Consider the following 19357-nt stretch of genomic DNA (forward strand, 5'->3'; position numbering starts at 1 on the left):
AAGTCTTGGGTGTGTGCTCAATGCAAGGAGCTCCTGGTACTCAGGGGAACGAGTTCGCACCCTTGAGGCCGAGGTGACTGACCTGGAGAAGCAGAGACAGTCAGTTAGGCACTCAGAAGAGACTCTCGGGGACATATTAGATGAGCCCCACTCTGAATGTGGCAGCCCCGTTGCTGCCAGGGAGCATGAGGGTCAAGAGAGAACAGGGTATCGTGCTGAGGGTAAGGGGAATGCACCCTCAGAAGGGACCTCTTCTTCATTTGGTGAACGGGTATCCTTTCGCACCAAGGAACCATCCCTGGGCAGAGAGGGGGTGGGGGGGTCTTGGTAGTTGGTGATTCGATCCTTAGGCAAGTAGACAGCTTGGTGGCAAAACCGCGTACTGACTGTATGGTGACTTGCCTGCCTGGTGCGAAGGTAGCGGACATTACGTGTGTTGTAGATAGGCTGATAGAAAGTGCTGGGGAGGAGCCAGTGGTCGTGGTGCATGTTGGCACCGACGATGTGGGGAAATGCAGTCGTGAGGTCCTGGAGGAAAAATTTAGGCTGCTAGGCAGGAGACTTAAGGCCAGGACCTCCAAGGCAGCCTTCTCAGAAGTGCTACCTGTTCCACGTGCAGGGCAGGAGAGACAGGCACAAATTAGAAGTCTCAATGTGTGGATGAGATGATGGTATAGGGTGGAAGGGTTTAAGTTTGTTAGGCACTGGGATGCTTTCTGGAAAAAGCGGGAGCTGTACAAAAGAGATGGTCTCCACTTGTCCCCAGATGGAACCAAGCTGCTGGCGCTTAAAATCAAAAAGGTGGCAGAACTAAATCTTGGGGGAAAGCTGGCAGGAGATGAAATGTCTCTGGTTCGGGAGGACTCATCTCAAAGAGATGAAGGGTTAGCTGTTACTTTTCTACTGGGTAATGGATCAGAGTTGTCCACTGAGATGGTGACAAACAGTATGGAGTGTCTGCCAAAGTCTCAAGGCAGAAGGAGGAAGGTTGTGGGCCTAACTTGCCTGGAAAATTATAGATGTTTGTATACAAATGCTAGAAGTGTTCAAAGTAAAATTGGTGAGTTGGAATGTTTAATGTTGGGGGAAAACATAGAAATTGTGGGAATTTCAGAAACTTGGTGGAATGAGGAGAATCAGTGGGACACGGTGATTCCTGGATATGTTATATCGGAAGAATAGGGAGGGAAGGGTTGGAGGTGTGGTAGCTATGTCAGAGAGGGTATACAGTCCAGTAAGACTGAGGTCAAAGAATTAGATTCCCTTCTAGAAATGCTTTGGGTTGAAATAGAGGGCCCAAAAGGAAATTTAATAATGGGACTTTATCGCCCACCAAATCAAAAGATAGAGGATGATTATAATATGATGGAAGGATTAAAGATAGCGGCTAAATGTAAAAACTGTGTCATAATAGGTGATTTTAACTACCTGCAGATTGATTGAGTCTATATGTGTTCAGGTCAAGAGAAAGAGATTGAGTTTCTTGATGCTCTCAATGACTGTGCTATGGAGCAGATGGTCACAGAACCTACCAGGGGTGGGGCGACCCTGGATTTGGTCCTAAGTAATGCCCAAGACTTGGTGAGAGATGTAAAAGTGATCGCACCACTTAAGAGCAGTGACCATAATGTTATTGATTTCACCATTTGTATAAATAGGGAGTTGCCCCAAAAGACCAGCACAACCATGTTTAACTTTAAAAGGGGTAAATTCTGTGAGATGAGGAGGCATGTAAAAAGGAAACTGAAAGGAAAGGTAAATATAGTCAAAACCCTTGGGGAAGCTTGGAGGCTATTTAAAACTACAATCCTAGAAGCTCAGATAAAACATATACCACAAGTTAGGAAAGGCACAAACAGGTATAAGAAAAGGCCTGCACGGTTAACAAACAAAGTAATGGAAGTTGTAAAAGATAAGGACTCCTTTAAGCCGTGGAAAGCTAGTCCAAGTGAGATTAATAAAAGGGAACACAGGCTATGGCAAATCAAATGCAAGATTGTGATCAGGCAGGCAAAAAGGGACTATGAGGAGCATATTGCAAAAAACATAAAGACCAACAATAAAAATTTCTTCAAATATATTAGAAGCAGGAAACCAGCTAGGGAGGCAGTGGAGCTCTTGGATGACCAAGGGGTAAAAGGATTGCTGAAGGAGGATAGGGAAATAGCTGAGAAGCTGAATGCAATTTTTGCCTCCGTCTTCACAGTGGAAGATGAGAAGTATTTGCCGGCTCCAGAACCACTAATTTTGGAAGGGGTGTTGAAAGACCTGAGTCAGATTGAGGTGACAAGAGAGGAGGTTCTACAACTGACTGACGAATTAAAAACTAATAAGTCACAAGGTCCGGATGGCATACATCCGAGAGTTCTGAAAGAACACAAAGTTGAACTTGTGGATCTCCTGACAAAAATATGTAATTTTTCATTGAAATCTGCCTCCATTCCTGAGGACTGGAATGTAGCAAATGTCACCCCATCTTTAAAAAGGGTTCCAGAGGAGATCCGGGAAATTACAGGCCCGTCAGTCTGACTTCAATACCAGGAAAGTTGGTAGAAAGCATTATCAAGGACAGAATGAGTAGGCACATTGATGAAGAGAAGTTATTGAGGAATACTCAGCATGGGTTCTGTAAGGGAAGATCTTGCCTCACTAACCTGTTACAGTTCTTGGAGGGGGTGAACAAACATGTGGACAAAGGTGACCCAATAGATGTTGTTTACCTTGACTTCCAGAGAGCTTTTGATAAAGTTCCTCATCAAAGGCTCCTTAGTAAACTCGAGAGCCATGGAGTTAAAGGACAGGTCCTCTTGTGGATCAAAAACTGGCTAATTAATAGGAAGCAGAGAGTGAGTATAAATGGGCAGTCTTCACAGTGGAGGATGGTAAGCAGTGGGGTGCCGCAGGGTCCAGTACTGGGTCCCATGCTCTTTAACCTGTTGGGAGTAACCAGTGAAGCGGCCAAGTTTGCAGATGACACTAAATTGTTCAGGGTGGTGAGAACCATAGAGGATTCTGAGGCACTCCAAAGGGATCTGTTGAGGCTGGGTGAGTGGGCGTCAACGTGGCAGATGAGGTTCAATGTGACCAAGTGCAAAGTAATGCATATAGGGGCCAAGAATCCCAGCTATAAATACAAGTTGATGGGTTGTGAACTGGCAGAGATCTTGGGGTCGTGAAAGATAACTCACTGAAAATGTCAAGACAGTGTGCGACTGCAATAAAAAAGGCCAACGCCATGCTGGGAATTATTAGGAAGGGAATTGAAAACAAATCAGCCAGTATCATAATGCCCCTATATAAATTGATGGTACGGTCTCATTTGGAATACTGTGTACAATTCTGGTCACCGTACCTCAAAAAGGATATTATAGCATTGGAAAAAGTGCAGAAAAGGGCAACTAGAATGATTAAAGGTTTGGAACACTTTCCCTATGAAGAAAGGTTAAAACGCTTCGGGCTCTTTAGCTTGGAGAAATGTCGACTGCAGGGTGACATGATAGAGGTTTACAAGATTATGAATGGGATGGAGAAAGTAGAGAAAGAAATACTTTTCTCCCTTTCTCACAATACAAGAACTCGTGGGCATTCAATGAAATTGCAGAGCAGTCAGGTTAAAACGGATAAAAGGAAGTACTTCTTCACCCAAAGGGTGATTAACATGTGGAATTCACTGCCACAGGAGGTGGTGGCAGCTACAAGCACAGCCAACTTCCATCAGTGGCTATTAGCCACGATATATATATATATATATATATATATATATATATATATATATATATATGTGTGTGTGTGTGTGTGTGTGTGTGTGTGTGTGTATGTGTGTGTGTTTGTGTGCACGTGTGTGTGTGTGTATATACATATATATATACACACACACACATATACATACACAAACATACATATATTGGCCACTGTGTGACACAGAGTGTTGGAATGGATGGGGCATTGGCCTGATCCAACATGGCTTCTTTTATGTTCTTAGGTAAGGGGGCGGGTTAAGAGCCCTGTGGCGCAGAGTGGTAAAGCTGCAGTACTGCAGTCTGAACTCTCTGCTCATGACCTGAGTTTGATCCCGGCGGAAACTGGTTTCAGGTAGCTGGCTCAGGCTGACTCAGCGTTCCATCCATCTGAGGTCAGTACAATGAGTACCCAACTGGCTGGGGGGAAAGTGGAGATGACTGGGGAAGGCAATGGCAAACAACCCTGTAAAAAGTCTGCCGTGAAAACCTTGTGAAAGCAACATCACCCCAGAGTCAGAAATGACTGGTGCTTGCACAGGGGACTACCTTTACCTTTAAGGTGGAGGTTAGTTGTCAGGAAGAGAGAACTGGAGTCAGAATGTCTAAGTAACTGAGAAATAAATACAGCTAAGGTTGGAATAACACATTAGGCAAGATGTGTAAATTACAGTAAATTTGCATACAGATAATTTTGCATACAGATAATAAACCAGTTAACAGATGTGCAAATTAGGTTTTAGTCCAATGGAAACTTTAATGCTGACAAAGTGCTGTCTATAGTCTCTTGCTGCCTTTTATATTTTTGGGACATTGGAGTTTCTGGGGTTACATACATACACGGACACCATGAGGCATGGGGATATATATATGACATGTCATGGGGTTTTTTGCTATTAATCATTGTTCCTATTTATTGTTTTACAGTTTAATCTTGTTCGTTTTATGATGTAAGCTACCCTCAACCCATTTTTGGGGTAAGGAAGGTATAAATTGAATAAATGGAATGAAATGAAATGAAAGTTTGATTTCTAGGCATAAGTCAAAACTGAATGACAGCATGTATAGTAAGATAAGACGGCAATATCTCTGTTAAATCCTGGGGATTTCATTGTTCTGAGTGTTGTAATGACTTGTAATTCAGCACTCTCCATTCCAATCTGATACTGAGGTTCCTTTATAATAAAACAGCTACTTTGAGATCATCCATTGAGTGTCCTGGAAGGTTGAAGTGTTCTCCTACAGGTTTCTCAGTTTTGTTATTCTTGATGTCAGATTTGTGTCCATTGCGTTCGGGGACCTGGAAGACTTTTTCTGCCATCTATGCCTGAAGGAGTACTTCCAACATATGCAAGAACAGAAAAACAATTCAATCTTCTGGGACAGGAAGTAGCAGGGCCACGTTATGACTTTCATGGGCCATATGCACTTTTGCTTTTGTGGGCTCCTCCCTTCATAATAATAACACTATTAAAATTATTTGGATGTAACTTTAAATACTTCAACTTTTTTCTGTTTTAGACTAGATTTAATAGATTTTTGTGGGCCCTAAAATTTTATTCTTTTCTGATGTGAGAAAAAAATTAAAACATTTTCCTTGAACCTAAAAGTTCATTTTTGATTCTGATTTTAAAAAGAAATTAAAACATTTTTGTGGGCCACTAAGAGTATTATGGGTCCTAGGCACTGCGCTTACTGTGAATACTGTGTCAGCCCTGCATGAAACTGAGGTTGATTCACATCTCCGTATTTGGAGTTCCAAATTCCATATTGCCCTGACCTGAATGGCCCAGGCTAGCCTAATCCTGTCAGATCTCAGAAGCTAAGCACCATCAGCAAGGGTTAGTACTTGGATGGGAGACCTCCTAGGAAGTCTAGGGTCATTACACAGAAATAGGCAATGACAAACTACCTCTGCACTTCTCTTGCCTTGAAAACCCTATGAAGTTGCCATAACTTAATGTCACTTCTACTACCATTAGTTTCATATTCACAAATCTATCTACAGTGATACTTAAATAAATCTGTACTCTAAAGGTGACAACAAATCATACATTCCCTGGACTCTGAAGACTCTGGCCTGCAAGGACACCTACAATATTTCCTGTCTAAAGTCTAGGGAATGCAGAGAGCAAAGCCACCTAGCATTAATGGAAGCACAAAAAAGGAAGCAAGGGGAAGGCCTCAACTAGACTGATGGTAGGAACTGATGGTATATGACATAATGGAAGGACCAATGAGAGCAGATTTTAAGTATTTAAGAAACAAATGGCTGATAAGGATGATACTAATGGCAACAGCTAAATCAAAAATTTCCACTGAAACTGCTCTCTGAGTTGGTTCAAATAACCAAAAATCTCAGAGATGACTGGTGGGAAACCATTTCCCCTTTTCCCCTCATGCATTGTGTTTAGGCGCAATAGACAAGTTTTAGGCAGTATCAGTGACACATATGTATGCTGACTAGGAGTAACGCTTCCTAAACTCCCACCCACTCCCACCACTCCTATACCTACATTACATTGATAACATTTTTATTGTCTGAACACATGGAAAAGAAGGCCTGGATGTATTCCACCGGGCATCCAATTAATTTCACCCCACCATCAACCTGACAATGAACCAGTCTATGCAAGAAATACATTTTCTAGAAACTTCTGTAAAAATACACAATGGACACATAGACATCATCTTATACTGGAAACCTACTGACTGACAAACATACCTACATGCCTCCAGCCACCATCCTAAATATACTAAACAATCCATTATATACAACCAGGCTCTATGCCACAGCCATATCTGCTCCAATCCTAGAGGCAGACCTTCCCGCCTGAGGGATCTACAACATACCTTTTTGGAAATGAAGTATCCGCTTGATAAAGTTAGGAAACAGAGATTAATAAGGCCAGAATGATACCCAGAGAAAACCTGTTACAAGACAGACTTTAAAAAGACAATAATAGAATACCACATACTAGTGGCCACATTCAATTTTCAGCTCAAAATAGTTCAATGCATCATCAGTGACTTACAACCTCTACTGGACAATGTCAGCTTTCTTTCACAAGTACTGGGGGGCAAACTTTTTGTTGCACACAGACAACCCCCCGATCTCAAACAACTCCTCACCCCACAATAATCCAACACCCACGACTTTTTTTGTAGCAGGAACTCCTTTGCATATTAGGCCACACACCCCTAATGTAGGCAATCCTCCTGTAGCTTACAGTAGGCCCTGTACTAAGAGCCCTATAAGCTCTTGGAGGATTGGCTACATCAGAGGAATGTGGCCTAATATGCAAAGGAGTTCCTGCTACAAAAAAGTTCTGGCAACACCTAATTTGAAAATAGACACTTGTACCAGAGCTTGCAATAAACCCAGATGCCAACTTTTCTGCCACGTACACCTAGACAACACAATCACTGGACCTAATAACATCAAGTACACCAACTCAGGCTCATTAACTTGCTCATCTTCTAACATTATATATATCATTCAATGCCAACAATGCCCTTCAGCTCTCTACATAGAACAAACAGAACAAACACTATGCCAAAGGATAAATGGACACAAATCTGACATCAGGAATCACAAGACTGAGAAACCTGACGGAAAACACTTTAAGCTCCCAGATCATTCAATGGGTGACCTTAACGCAGTTGTTTTATTGAAAAGAAATTTCAGGAAGAGAATGGAGAGGGGAACTGCTGAATTATAACTTATTACAACACTCAGAACAAATACCCCCCAGGACTTAAGAGGGATATTGGTTTCTTATCTCATTACATTTGCTAAACTCTTTCTCACCAAGAAATTTTTCTGACAAAGTAGCTCCAAAGAACATATGGGTACAGTATTTAGAACAACATATAGTGACTGTAATGTAATGCAATGAACCTTGAAATATACTACACCCCCAAATGCTGTTTGCTACCTTCACACTTGAGAAGAGATGGTTTGTTTCCATGAAGAGGTTCCAGATCTCTGTTCTGCTGCATTTGCCCAGGAAAAAAAGCCCTGATTGTATCTGAAGAAGTGTGTGTGCACACAAAAGCTAATACCTTGAATAAAACCGTGTTGGTCTTAAAAGTGCCACTGGGATCTAACTTTATTACATGTGTGATAATAACACAATAGCAAACATTCATGCACAGATCCGTACACAGAGAGCAGATGAAGTACACAGACTTCCCCACAGGCATGTACAATATTAGCTCAAGATGGATAAGCCTTGTAAAAATTATAACCATCAGTTTGAAAGGATGTGGATAGAAAAACAGCACAAAAGTAGAGGAAAAAAGGAAATAGAAGTTTGTGTGTGGGGGGGAAGGGCTTTCCTCCCTGTAAAGGAGTGGTTTATTAGTATTCATCATGAAGAAACAGCTTCTTGTGTTTTGGCATGACCACAGAGAGGGAAGGATGCTTTCAGCAGAGTAAATAAACTATTTCAGCAAGATACTAAAAATGATTCTCATTTCCCCTAAGAGGACTTTTCAGATGAGTAATCCTGCCATTTCATATGTATGTCCATTGTGTGCTTCTGCGTCATTCCCCCTTTTCAGCATCACAAGTGCTAATACTTATTTATGCCCCTGCTAGGAAGCAGATCTACACAGACTGCAGCTCTTCCTCAAATCCTCCCTTCCAAGGCAATCATTTCTGTTTTACATTTCCCGCACCCCCCCAAATACTCTCCTAGTCAGAGCAAACAATCGGTAAAGGGAGACTCTATCCAGTCATTATGATAATACTTAGAAGCTGCAGTCATGAACATGCACCTGGTAATATATAAACACCCATCAAAAGATTATTTGAATCAACTGTTTTAATTTATTCTTCTATAAAAACCACACAAGAGGGCATTAACCCCTATAAATTTACCTACTGAATTCAAAACATCAATACACAAGAAATTTAGGGGACATTCACAAGATTTGTTACCCCTTAATGCACATTATCGACACCATCAGAGTAATTAAACAGATGGACTTTTTTCTTTCCTCTGTACAACGTTTGACGAATGGAGTACTGATTCTAATTTGCATTCTTGATTGTTTAAAACTCTGGATTAACCTAGAAAGTTATGATTATTCCCTTTAAATGCCCTTTAAATGCACTTTCGAAGACATACATAGACGTGCATTTGAAGAAAATATCTGTCTTTTTATTAAGCAGCTGGGAGCATGAACAGAGAACACTCAACATGAAGAAATACAAACATCTGAGACCACATTAAGATACAGAATGATGACTGTAGTCCATGAATAATATTGAATGGTTTTATGAAGGACCACTTAAGAGTTAAAAACTCCCAGAAAATCAGGGTGTGTGTGTTGTTTTTAAAAAAGAATTGCTGTTTTATGCACTTACTCCACTTGAGAAATCTAACAAATTTACCACTGTTCAACTCCTGTCACCTCCCTAGCATGGGGCACTTTCCTATTCCTCTGGCTCACTCCCCCCTCCTTTTTAATTTAGGAAGACAGTGGGGAAACAGAAAAGGGAAAGAAAAAAAGGGGAGGTTATACAGCATAATTGCATTTGTCAAGGAAAACCATGTAGTATAAAATGCATATGACAGAAAACATTTTCCCTTGCATCCCCCTCATTATAATTTTAAATGTATTATCTATAAAATACAATAGCTGTACTTCTATTTGGGTACAACTGTATTCAACATTTAAGTTTCAGACTTTATAACCAATCTATTTTGACTACATCATTAGTTTCATCATTACTACATATTTTCACCACTTCTACATATTCATTAGAACCTTTAACTGATAAGTAATATATCAAAGGAAAGTCTAGTATATATCTCTCATGAACCCATTTGTATTTTAGATATTACATTTAAAACAGATTTAAAATTCTGGGCTGGGAAATTCCTGGAGAAGTAGGGGTGGAGCCTGTGGAGGATGGGGTTTGGGGAGGGACAGGGACCTCAGCGAGTGAATGTGGCTTGCTTGGAAGCCTGGTGAGCAAATGCCATCATAGAAAATTGCAGAGACTTTGAGTCCCAGTTTGAATGCCATAAACCATGAGATTATCCTGTATTTAAGTGTGAGAAATGTTTGTAAGTATTGATTTATTATTAGGATTTACTTAGATAATTTAAAGTAGAGGATAATTTTATAACTTCATCAAATTTTACTAGAATGGATAATCCCTTTCTTACATTTAACAGATGCACAAGACAACTGCTTTGTCACAAGGGATTTACACCCCACAAGGGATTTGCATGCCTTGGGCACAGAGCATTGAATTGAGGAGATGTGGTTCTCTGTTGGAAGCTTTTATCCCATGTCAAAAACTCTGGACTATTTATGTTCTGTTCGTTAGGAACATATAGTTTGTTATAAGAACACATTGAAGAACTCCACTTCAGCATTGCACTGTTCATCTTTATCGAATTTATTAAATATTGTGTCATAAGTACAAATCTATGGTATCGGTTAAGTACAAAAATTGTTGTATAGAGTGGTGCTTGGTAATGTGTCATAAATACTTTTTGGTTTCTATTTATAGTCGTGTATTGTGACAACTCTTGTTCCTTGTACCCACTTGGAGGCTGGCAACCCTACTTGGAACTATGAGCTGGCATGAGTGTGGCTGCAGTGGCTCCCAACTTGCCAGTGATGCTGTCACTAAAGCGATTGGGTTCTGCTTGCCTGCTGAAGATGAGGTTGCTCCACCATGCTGAAGCCACAGAGTGACTCCACCCACTCCCCCTCAAAGAACCTCCTGTCCCCTCCCTTACACCAGTTGGTTGTGAGCTGGGTAAGAGCTCTGGACAGGCTGGTTCTGGCCCCCAGGCCTTATGTTTGAGACTCTGCTCCAGGGCTTTTATTGAGCAGGAATGCAGTTCCAGCTAGCTTGTGGCCTAATATGCAAATAAGTTCCTGCTGGGCTTTTTCTACAAAAAGCCCTGTGTGAAACAATGGTGACATCACAGGGTGTGGCCTAATATGCAAATGAGTTCCTGTTGGACTTTTCTACAAAAAAAGCTCTGCCCTGATCTAACTGCTACACCACCACAGGCTTTCAGAGGGTGGCTGCTATTGAACAGGCATGCAAGTTGGGTGGTATCAAGTGACCCAGAGGTTGCTGCCAGACCTATGGTTGCCAGTGTCCAGGTGGAATCTGGAGATATCCCAGAATTTAGGCTTCCCAACCCTCCCGCCCTGGCGGGGGACCCCCGAATTTTCAGCCTCCTCCCCCGCTCTTAAAAAATCTGGGGGCGGGGGGAGAGAGAACATACCTGTAGGCATCATGTTGTTTTACAGCTTGGGATCCGTTTTTAAAATGTGTCCCTTTAAGGCTGCACAGGAAACAGGAACGGCCCCTCCCTTTCTTTTCCTGTGCAGCCTTGCTTTCATTATCACAGCGAGCAAATTCTGCTGGAAGAAGACCAAGTACGGTAAGTATTTGTGTGTGTGTGTGAGAGAGAGGGAGGGGGCAGGGAGGGGGGATTCCCTGGTATGGAGGCCCTCCCCCCCTTTAGAAAGCGTGGGGGGGGGAGGGAAATGTCTACTAGGCACTCTATTATTCCCTATGGAGAATGATTCCCATAGAAAATATTAGGAAATTGATCCATGGGTATTGGGGGCTCTGGGGGGCAATTTTTTGAGGTAGAGGCACCAGATTTTTAGTATAGCAGCTAGTGCCTCTCCCCAAAATATCCTCCAAGTTTCAAAAATATTGGACCAGAGGGTCCAATTCTATGAGCCCCAAAAGATGGTGCCCCTATCCTTAATTATTTCCTACGGAAGAAAGGCATTTAAAAAGGCGTGCTGTCCCTTTAAATGTGATGGCCAGAACTCCCTTGGAGTTCAATTATGCTTGTCACATCCTTGTTCCTGGCTCCACCCCAATGTCTCCTGGCTCCACCCCCAAAGTCTCCTGGCTCCGCCCCCAAAGTCCCCAGATTTTTCTTTAATTGGATTTGGCAACCCTACCAGAATTACAACTGAACTCCAGATGACAGAGATCTATCCTTCTGGAGAAAGCGACTAGTTTGGAGGGTAGACTGACTCTGTGATATTATATTCAGATAAGGCCTCTCCACTCTCCAAAGCCTACCCTCCTTAGACTCTACCATAATATCTCCAGGAATTTCCCAACCTGCAGCTGGCAGCCTAGCCTCCAGGCCTAGCCTCAATGACTTTCAAAATAGGCCTGGAAAGGACCTTGCCTTCTGTCTCTGCCTTTTTTACTCACAGAAACTCAGCTCTGAATCCTGTGATTGCCTAGCAACAGCCACTTAGGGGAATCATTGCTTAAAGCTACAGGGGAACAATTTTGACAATTTCTGGAAGCCTAACATTAAAATGGCAGCTGAGCCACATGGACCTTCTGCAAACCATCAAACTTAAGAATTCGTTGGGAACAATCCATTTGGAAGAACAGTGCAATCGGCACAGGACAGGCTTTAAAAAAAAAGGCAAAGATTACAACAAGTGTAACAGGATCACATTAGAGAATCACAAAAAGAAAACCATTCAGATTTGAAAGGAAGGGCAGGAAATTAGCATTCCTATGCAGCTGCACTAGGACACTGGTGAAAATACCACCCCTATATTTTTTTTCAGTTTCACAGCTTGCAATGCCAATGTCAGTGAGTTCAACCATGTATTCTATACATTCAGCTGAACCCACTGAGCTCAAAACCCTGCCCAAACAGAACTGGTTTGGATGACATCAAGTCCCACCCCCAGTGTGCCCACGTTATCCAGAAGCAATGCATAGCCTGCCAGTTCCATGTAGCATTGGGCTCCACCCTGGCATGCCAGCATTTCCCAAAAGTGATGCAAGTGAATTAGTGATTCATTTGTGTCACTTCTGGAAAAAATGGGCATGCCATGGTGGGGCCTGATGCCAATCAGAACTGGTGGACACAATTCATGTTGAACACAATCCCGAGCTTGCTTGAAAAGCTTGTGAGCCCTGAACCTCAGTTTGTGAGCCCCAAACAGGGCCAAGTCTGGGTCAGGCTTTGGCTTGGCATTTGGGTCTGTGTCCATCCCTACTGGATGCTACTGCACAGCTGTGATAAAACAATGGTGTAAATTTAAAAAATGGACATCACCCCCTACATGTCAGAAGTGATGTTCCATCCTGTGAAGATGCCTTCCCCTTTCCTTTTGGGGAGCAGGGAAGTTGAGTTTTAAAGTGGCTGGGTTTTTTTTTCCCCCTGTGGGGAGCAGCATTTTAAAATATCCCTGCTGGGGGAATACACTTGGTCCAAAAGATCTCTTGGACTGTGTCCAGACCAGCAGCTGCAGGTGCATCTGAAATGTCCCAGACCGTGCTGGTTTAAAATGGAGCGGCTGAAGCCCATTCAGACGCTCCCCTGCGAAACACCCATTTCTGACACAGGAGGTGCTTCAGTGAGGTCAGATGGCTGTTGCACACCCACCATCCCTGTAGCTCAGTTTGGGTTTCTTCCCCCCCTCCCATTCATTTATTGGTCATGTGCATATGTGCTCATGCGCCCTTGCACCTAGGGCAGTTTTTAAAAAAAGAATACTGGTGAGCGCCTAGAGTGGATTGGCAGGTTCACACTGCCAGTCTGCCTCCCTTGTGTGCTCTGGCCTTCAAACGCCCAGAGAGGTGGATGCCATGCAGTGCAAAAATTTGCTAACACTTCGTAAGTGGTAGCTTTTTGAGCCACCTCAGAGACGACTTAGGATGGGGTGAGTACGGGAGCAGGACAGGAGGCAGATGTTTGCGTTTGGACTTGATTTTTGATCCATCTGGGAGCTGTCCCTATGTCTACTTAAAGTGCAGGACCCAGCCTTGGTGTTGCTTCTTTAAAGACGACAGACCTCTGGGCAATGATAATGTATCTCTGTACTACACAGTGTCCCCAAGCACTCTTTTGCATGAGGGGTCCCCAGAGAGGAGAAAAGTGATCAGTGTGAAAGTAGCTATCTCTCCAGCGGAGCTAGAGTTGCCAGGTTGAATTCAAGAAATATTTGGGGACTTTGGTGTGGGTGGAGCCAGGAACAAGGTTGTGACAAGGATAATTGAACTCCAAAGGGAGTTCTGCCTATCACATTTAAAGGGACTGCACACTTTTAAAATGACTTCCCTCCACTGGAAATAATGGGGGCTAATAGAACTGGACCCCTTGGTCGAATCTTTTTGAAACTTGGAGAGTGTTTTGAGGAGAGGCACCAGATGCTGTGCTACAAAAAACAGCTCCCCCAGAACCCCAGATACCTCGGATCCATGCTCCAGTATACCCTATGGGAATTAATCTCCATAGGGAATAATGGAGTGCCCCGCAGACATTTCCCTCCCCCCTTGCATTCTGATGACCCTGAAGTGGGGGGAAGGCCTCCAAACTGGAGGATCCTCTGCCCCCACCTGGGGATTGGCAACCCTAAGGGCAGCCCAAAAGCAGTATTTGGTCTCTGTGGTAACCAGGCGCTGGGTAGAGGCAGATTGAGGAAGGGGAACTGAAAGTCCTGTTCATTTTAGTGGGATCCCCTAAAATGAGCAGGTGGTGGTAGTGAATACCCTTGCAGGAGGAAGAGGAATAGCTCCCTCCAGGAGGTAACAATACACAAGAGGAAGCCGAGCAATGAGACCAGTACAAAAGCAAATGCTGAATACTGCAAAATATATACTGTATTAGAAAATGCTCAATAAAATACTTGGGAAAAAGTTCTTGTCATGAAATTATACTACTGTGCACAGAAAGTTACATTCAATGCTGACTCAAACAAACACACCTTAGTGCAACATGCATAGGACCATAATCAAAGTCCACATTAGAGCTTTTAAAATGTTAAAGAGCCTTGCTCTGTCTTCTGTTGCTTATGGATTCAAAATACACTTGGTCCAAAAGTCCCAATGGAAAGGAAAGGAAGCACGCTACGGCACACCGGTAATCAAAAGCCATTTCTCAGAACTTTGTTGGGCATATATTTGAAATCCGGACCAGTGCTACAATTGCAAATTTACTTTGAGTCATGCAGGAAATGCTGGCGTCTAGGAATGCCAAAGGAGAGAGTTGGCAAAACAGGGTCTGCAAGTCAAGCAGGCCTGTTACATCACACACCATGATTTAGAAAGGTGCATTTTAAAAATTGTAGCTGCAGAATAAATATACTGGAGGAAAAAGTGCGTAAATCGGACTCATAGTCCAAAATCAAGATTAAAGGTTTACTGCTCTGAAAATCTGCAATAAGATGTGTGTATGTAATGGGCCTTTACCAGTTATATTGGTAGCATCATAGAATCCGACCTCATTGAATCTATAAAGCAGCTTTTCATTTACCAGCATATTTGCATCTTTACAAAGATTCATATTTGTGAGGATTTACTATCTAAACAACAGGAACGGTTATCATAAGTGCTTAAGGCAGACAAGGTAATAACATACTATTTACAGTTCAAGTGTCAATTACATTCTATTACCATTTGCTTGTAAGACATTGCAAACATAGTTTTGCAATAGGTGATGTGATATTTTGCATATCTGTACCTATTAAAATGCTCCCCCAGCCAAAACAGTAGTACGCCTGGATTATGAACTTCCTTTAGGCTACCTATTTTGCAGGAGCACAGAACAAATATGACTGTCATTCTTTTGCAACAGGTGAACATTCACCAATTTATTTACAGCAGAATGTACATTTCAAAGCAAAATTCTCAGGATCCCTTGCTCCCTAATTAAAATTTCAGGTTAGATTAAGTGAACCCTACAGGAGCAAAACAAATACACAAGACAGGAGAGGTAATTTTTTGTTTGTGGAAACTAATCCTCGATACCAAAGATGCAAAGTTTCAGATAGCTCGGAAATATCTCCACAAGGAGACCCTTAAAATAGTTATTGTAGATTGTGGCATAGGGGTCAGATGATGCACAGGAAAAAAGACATCAATTGCAGGAGTCAAATATGAAGAGTAATTGAGATGCATAAGCCTGGGGCTGGAAAAACCCTAATGGAATTCCTAAGTGAAATGGCCCATTGCTGCAATAAATACAAGCTCTATTAATGATTCCCAAGAAAGCAGGTAATGCTGCAGGGAAGTAGTGTTGGAGTAACCACAGCCAGTGATGAGTATGCGCACGCGAGAGGAGATGTTAACAGTGTATGTGTGTGCAAGAGACAGCACATAACTGAAGGTATTAAATCCAATCAGGAATAAAAGGTTTCTGAAAAGAGAAATTAGTAGTAAGAAGTCAAAATAACCGAGTTATTTGGAGTCACAGACAAAGAGCAGTAGAAATCAAGCAACCGGGACCCACAGTCATAATATCCAGCAGAGTAATGTGTAACAAATGGTTCAGGAAGTCTATAGAACTGCTTCTCCATCAGAGCAGAAGATCCACATGTGGTAGCAGTTTAAAAGGCCACCTCTGGAGGTGAAAGTTAGTATCCAGTAAATTGTACAATGTTCTTTTCCTGCCCATGTTCTTTACCTAATCTTCTCAGAAACAGTGCAAATATATAATGAGTTCTACTTAACAAATGAAAAAGTAAGAGTTGCTGTTTGGTCTGTGAGCATCTTACAACTTGGCTGGGGAGAAGGAAAATATATAGCATTCTCCCATGGCTTCCTCTACTGAATTTATATTAATATGGAAGTTGACCCATTCACAAGCAACCAAGAAGGAGGAGATGGGGCTCAATGATAGAGCATCTGCTTGGCATGCAGAAGATCCCAGGTTCAATCCTTGGCATCTCCAGTTTACAGGGTTAGGTAGTACATGATGCCAAAGACTTCTGCCTGAGAGCCTGGAGAGCCATGGCCAGTCTGAGTAGACAATATTGACGTTGATGGACCAATGGCCTGATTCAGCATAAGGCAGCTTTACATGTTCATATGACCACCAATTGCTTTAAGAGCAGAGACAGGGAGACTAAGATTATGCATAAACCCTTCAGCGTCATTCTAATTGACTTCCACACAGCCAGAACTTCTAATTCCTGTAGATACATTTGAATGTAAATAGCCATTTTGTGCATTCAAGATATAAAATGATCCCATGGAAGAATTCTGATGAAACAACTGAAGCTTTCATTTTCATAGATTCATGATTGTCGCTAGAAAAACCCTCTCCATTTATAAAAACAACTTGAGAAAGGAAGAAATTCATTTGCACAAAATCTGTAACAGTACTCGCTGGAACTCATCAGCCACATTGTCCCCATCTTACAGAAGGAAATTACTTTATAAACTGAGAAGATACGAGTCTTGAAAAATGCTCAAGCTATTTCACAAAGTTCATGGCTATCTTGGTGAAACTGCATGCTTTGCCACAACCTCTTAAGGACACATCTCACAACTTTTCTCATTACAACACAGGAATTATGTAGCTTCACACACCATAGATTACAATTCAAATGGCAAACAATAAGAGGCACCCCTACAGTTAAAAGAAGAAATAAATTCTGAGAAGCAGGATAGATTTAAAACTACACCTAGGGTGAAAAGGGCAGACAGCAAATAAATAACCACCAATACAAGTTGTAAAAATCAAATAAATTTTTCATTAATGTGCCTTTTATAACAGTATTAAGACAAAGTAATGTATATTGTAATCAGTTAAACAAAATTCATGCTAACAATCTAGAAGAGCTAGATGGGTCATGTGTAATACTGAGAATATAATTAAGTGCAATAACAAGGAGTTTTCAGAGTCATTCTTTCAATTTAATATGCTGAAAAAGACTGGGCAATGTCTTCAACTTTAAATATAATGTGAATAACTGGTTGTGTACAACTTATATATCAAGACTTAACAAAGCGCTAGGCATATTAGGTCAGAAAAATGTTGAGTATTCTTCATTTAAAAATGACACATCTCTCTTTTTTTAATTTTCCTTTGTTGTGTGATACTTCGGCAATCAAGACAAAACAGAAAAAGTTGGCAAACAGATTCCAGTTCTTATGAGAAGTAAGAAGAAGCAAAGGAAGACAGGAACAGAATTCAAAGGATACATCAAGATCATATCAGACGCATCAGCAGAAGATGTGTTTAAACTTGGTCCTCAAATCTTACCTCATCCTTATCCTGCACTTGGATGAAAAGTGGAAGAGCAAAGCCAACCTGGGCCAGTTCAGGGATAGCCACGCTGTACTCTGAACTGTTGAACTCAGGAGCATTGTCATTGATGTCAATGACAAGAATGTTGAACGTGGTCATCACAGTTGCATTGGATGGTGAACGGTCATCATTCAGCTCTGTGCCCTGCAAGAAGGAAAATCAGGACGGAAAAACAAGGCAGACTTTATTCCAAAGAATAAGCACACAGACGTGCAAAAGCTAGGGTCATCATAAAGAAGGAGGGACGGTGGCTCAGTGGTAGAGCATCTGCTTGGGAAGCAGAAGGTCCCAGGTTCAATCCCTGGCATCTTCAAAAAAGGGTCCAGGCAAATAGGTGTGAAAAACCTCAGCTTGAGACCCTGGAGAGCCGCTGCCAGTCTGAGAAGACAATACTGACTTTGATGGACCAAAGGTCTGATTCAGTATAAGGCAGCTTCATATGTTCAAGGATTAATATGTTCAAGCTGCATACAGACCAGAAAGCAAAATTCTTAAGAGAACAAAATACTTGTACATTACACTCCATATCCCAGGTACCATGTGCGTTAATGGGCTGTGTACATTTCCTATAACCAGTGGACAAACTCTCGGTGGGGGACAGACATCTTTCCATCACATGCTGTGTAAATGCAACCAGCCTCCAAGATTGCCAAGGAATGTTCTAACAGGAAGTAAGTGCTGTGAACAAGAGTAAGGAGAAGATGCAGAGAAGATGAGGGTGTGCAATAAAAACTCTGCAGTGGAGCAGAATGGGAAGAGGGGAAAAGAGTTCCTACTTGTATAAGGACCATGATCCCTTTCTTCCTGTGTCATGACAACTTCATAAACCATGTAGCATCAGAAAAGAGGGAATACTAGTGGCCCTTAACACTTCCAAACCAGAGACTCACTTTTAATCCACAGGTGCCAACTTGGGACCTACTGAGCCATGAGCATGTGGCATCACAGTCAAGTGAAAGGAAGCAAAGGAGCCAAAGTTTGCTCACTGGTCTGCGAATCCATGTGACAAAAGGGTGCAAAGTACTGGAAAACTCACAGGTGAGGGTAGCTAGGACAGGTGGCAGGAGAAAAAGAGGGAATGAAGAAGAAACCTTTTTCAGGGATGGTGGGAGGACTCTGAGCCTGCTTTCACTAAAAAGAAGCCTGTCCACTGCTGAGTGACTTCACCTCACTGTCCTGCTGCTTCTCTCATTATGGTTACAAAGAAAGGTGGGAAGCATGGTACCCTTGCTCTCTATGTATGCATACTAACAGCAAGTCCTTCCAAAAAGCAGGGCCTTGGGAGGATCTGATGGCTCACAGCTCAGTCTGTGGAGTTCTGTAACTCATCTGAGGTTCACAGCCCATGGATTGAAGACTAGTGGTGCAGATAACTATAAATGCCTGCTCTTCTCTTCTTTGGTTAACATATAGTAGTGTGTAGTAATCAGGGGTCGCTTTGTAGGAAAATAGGTGGTGGAGCTCATCCAGGGATTGTTATGCAGCTGCACCTACTATTCAATAGACAAGGTGGGGAGGAGGAGGCGGAACCCTCAGAAAGGTTCAGGAGCT

General features: G+C 42.2%; 1 protein-coding gene across 1 annotated transcript in view; it reads right to left on the reverse strand.

Moving 5' to 3' along the window:
- Nucleotides 1-19357, reverse strand: part of CDH23 (cadherin related 23) — a 655943-nt gene that overhangs the window by 315025 nt on the left and 321561 nt on the right. Inside the window, exon 10 of the mRNA XM_060241177.1 lies at nucleotides 17762-17950. Coding sequence (XP_060097160.1) covers nucleotides 17762-17950 — 189 coding nt within the window. The remainder of the gene's footprint in view (nucleotides 1-17761; nucleotides 17951-19357) is intronic.

This window comes from Heteronotia binoei, chromosome 6, assembly GCF_032191835.1.
Source record: "Heteronotia binoei isolate CCM8104 ecotype False Entrance Well chromosome 6, APGP_CSIRO_Hbin_v1, whole genome shotgun sequence".
NCBI classification, from domain to species: domain Eukaryota; kingdom Metazoa; phylum Chordata; class Lepidosauria; order Squamata; family Gekkonidae; genus Heteronotia; species Heteronotia binoei.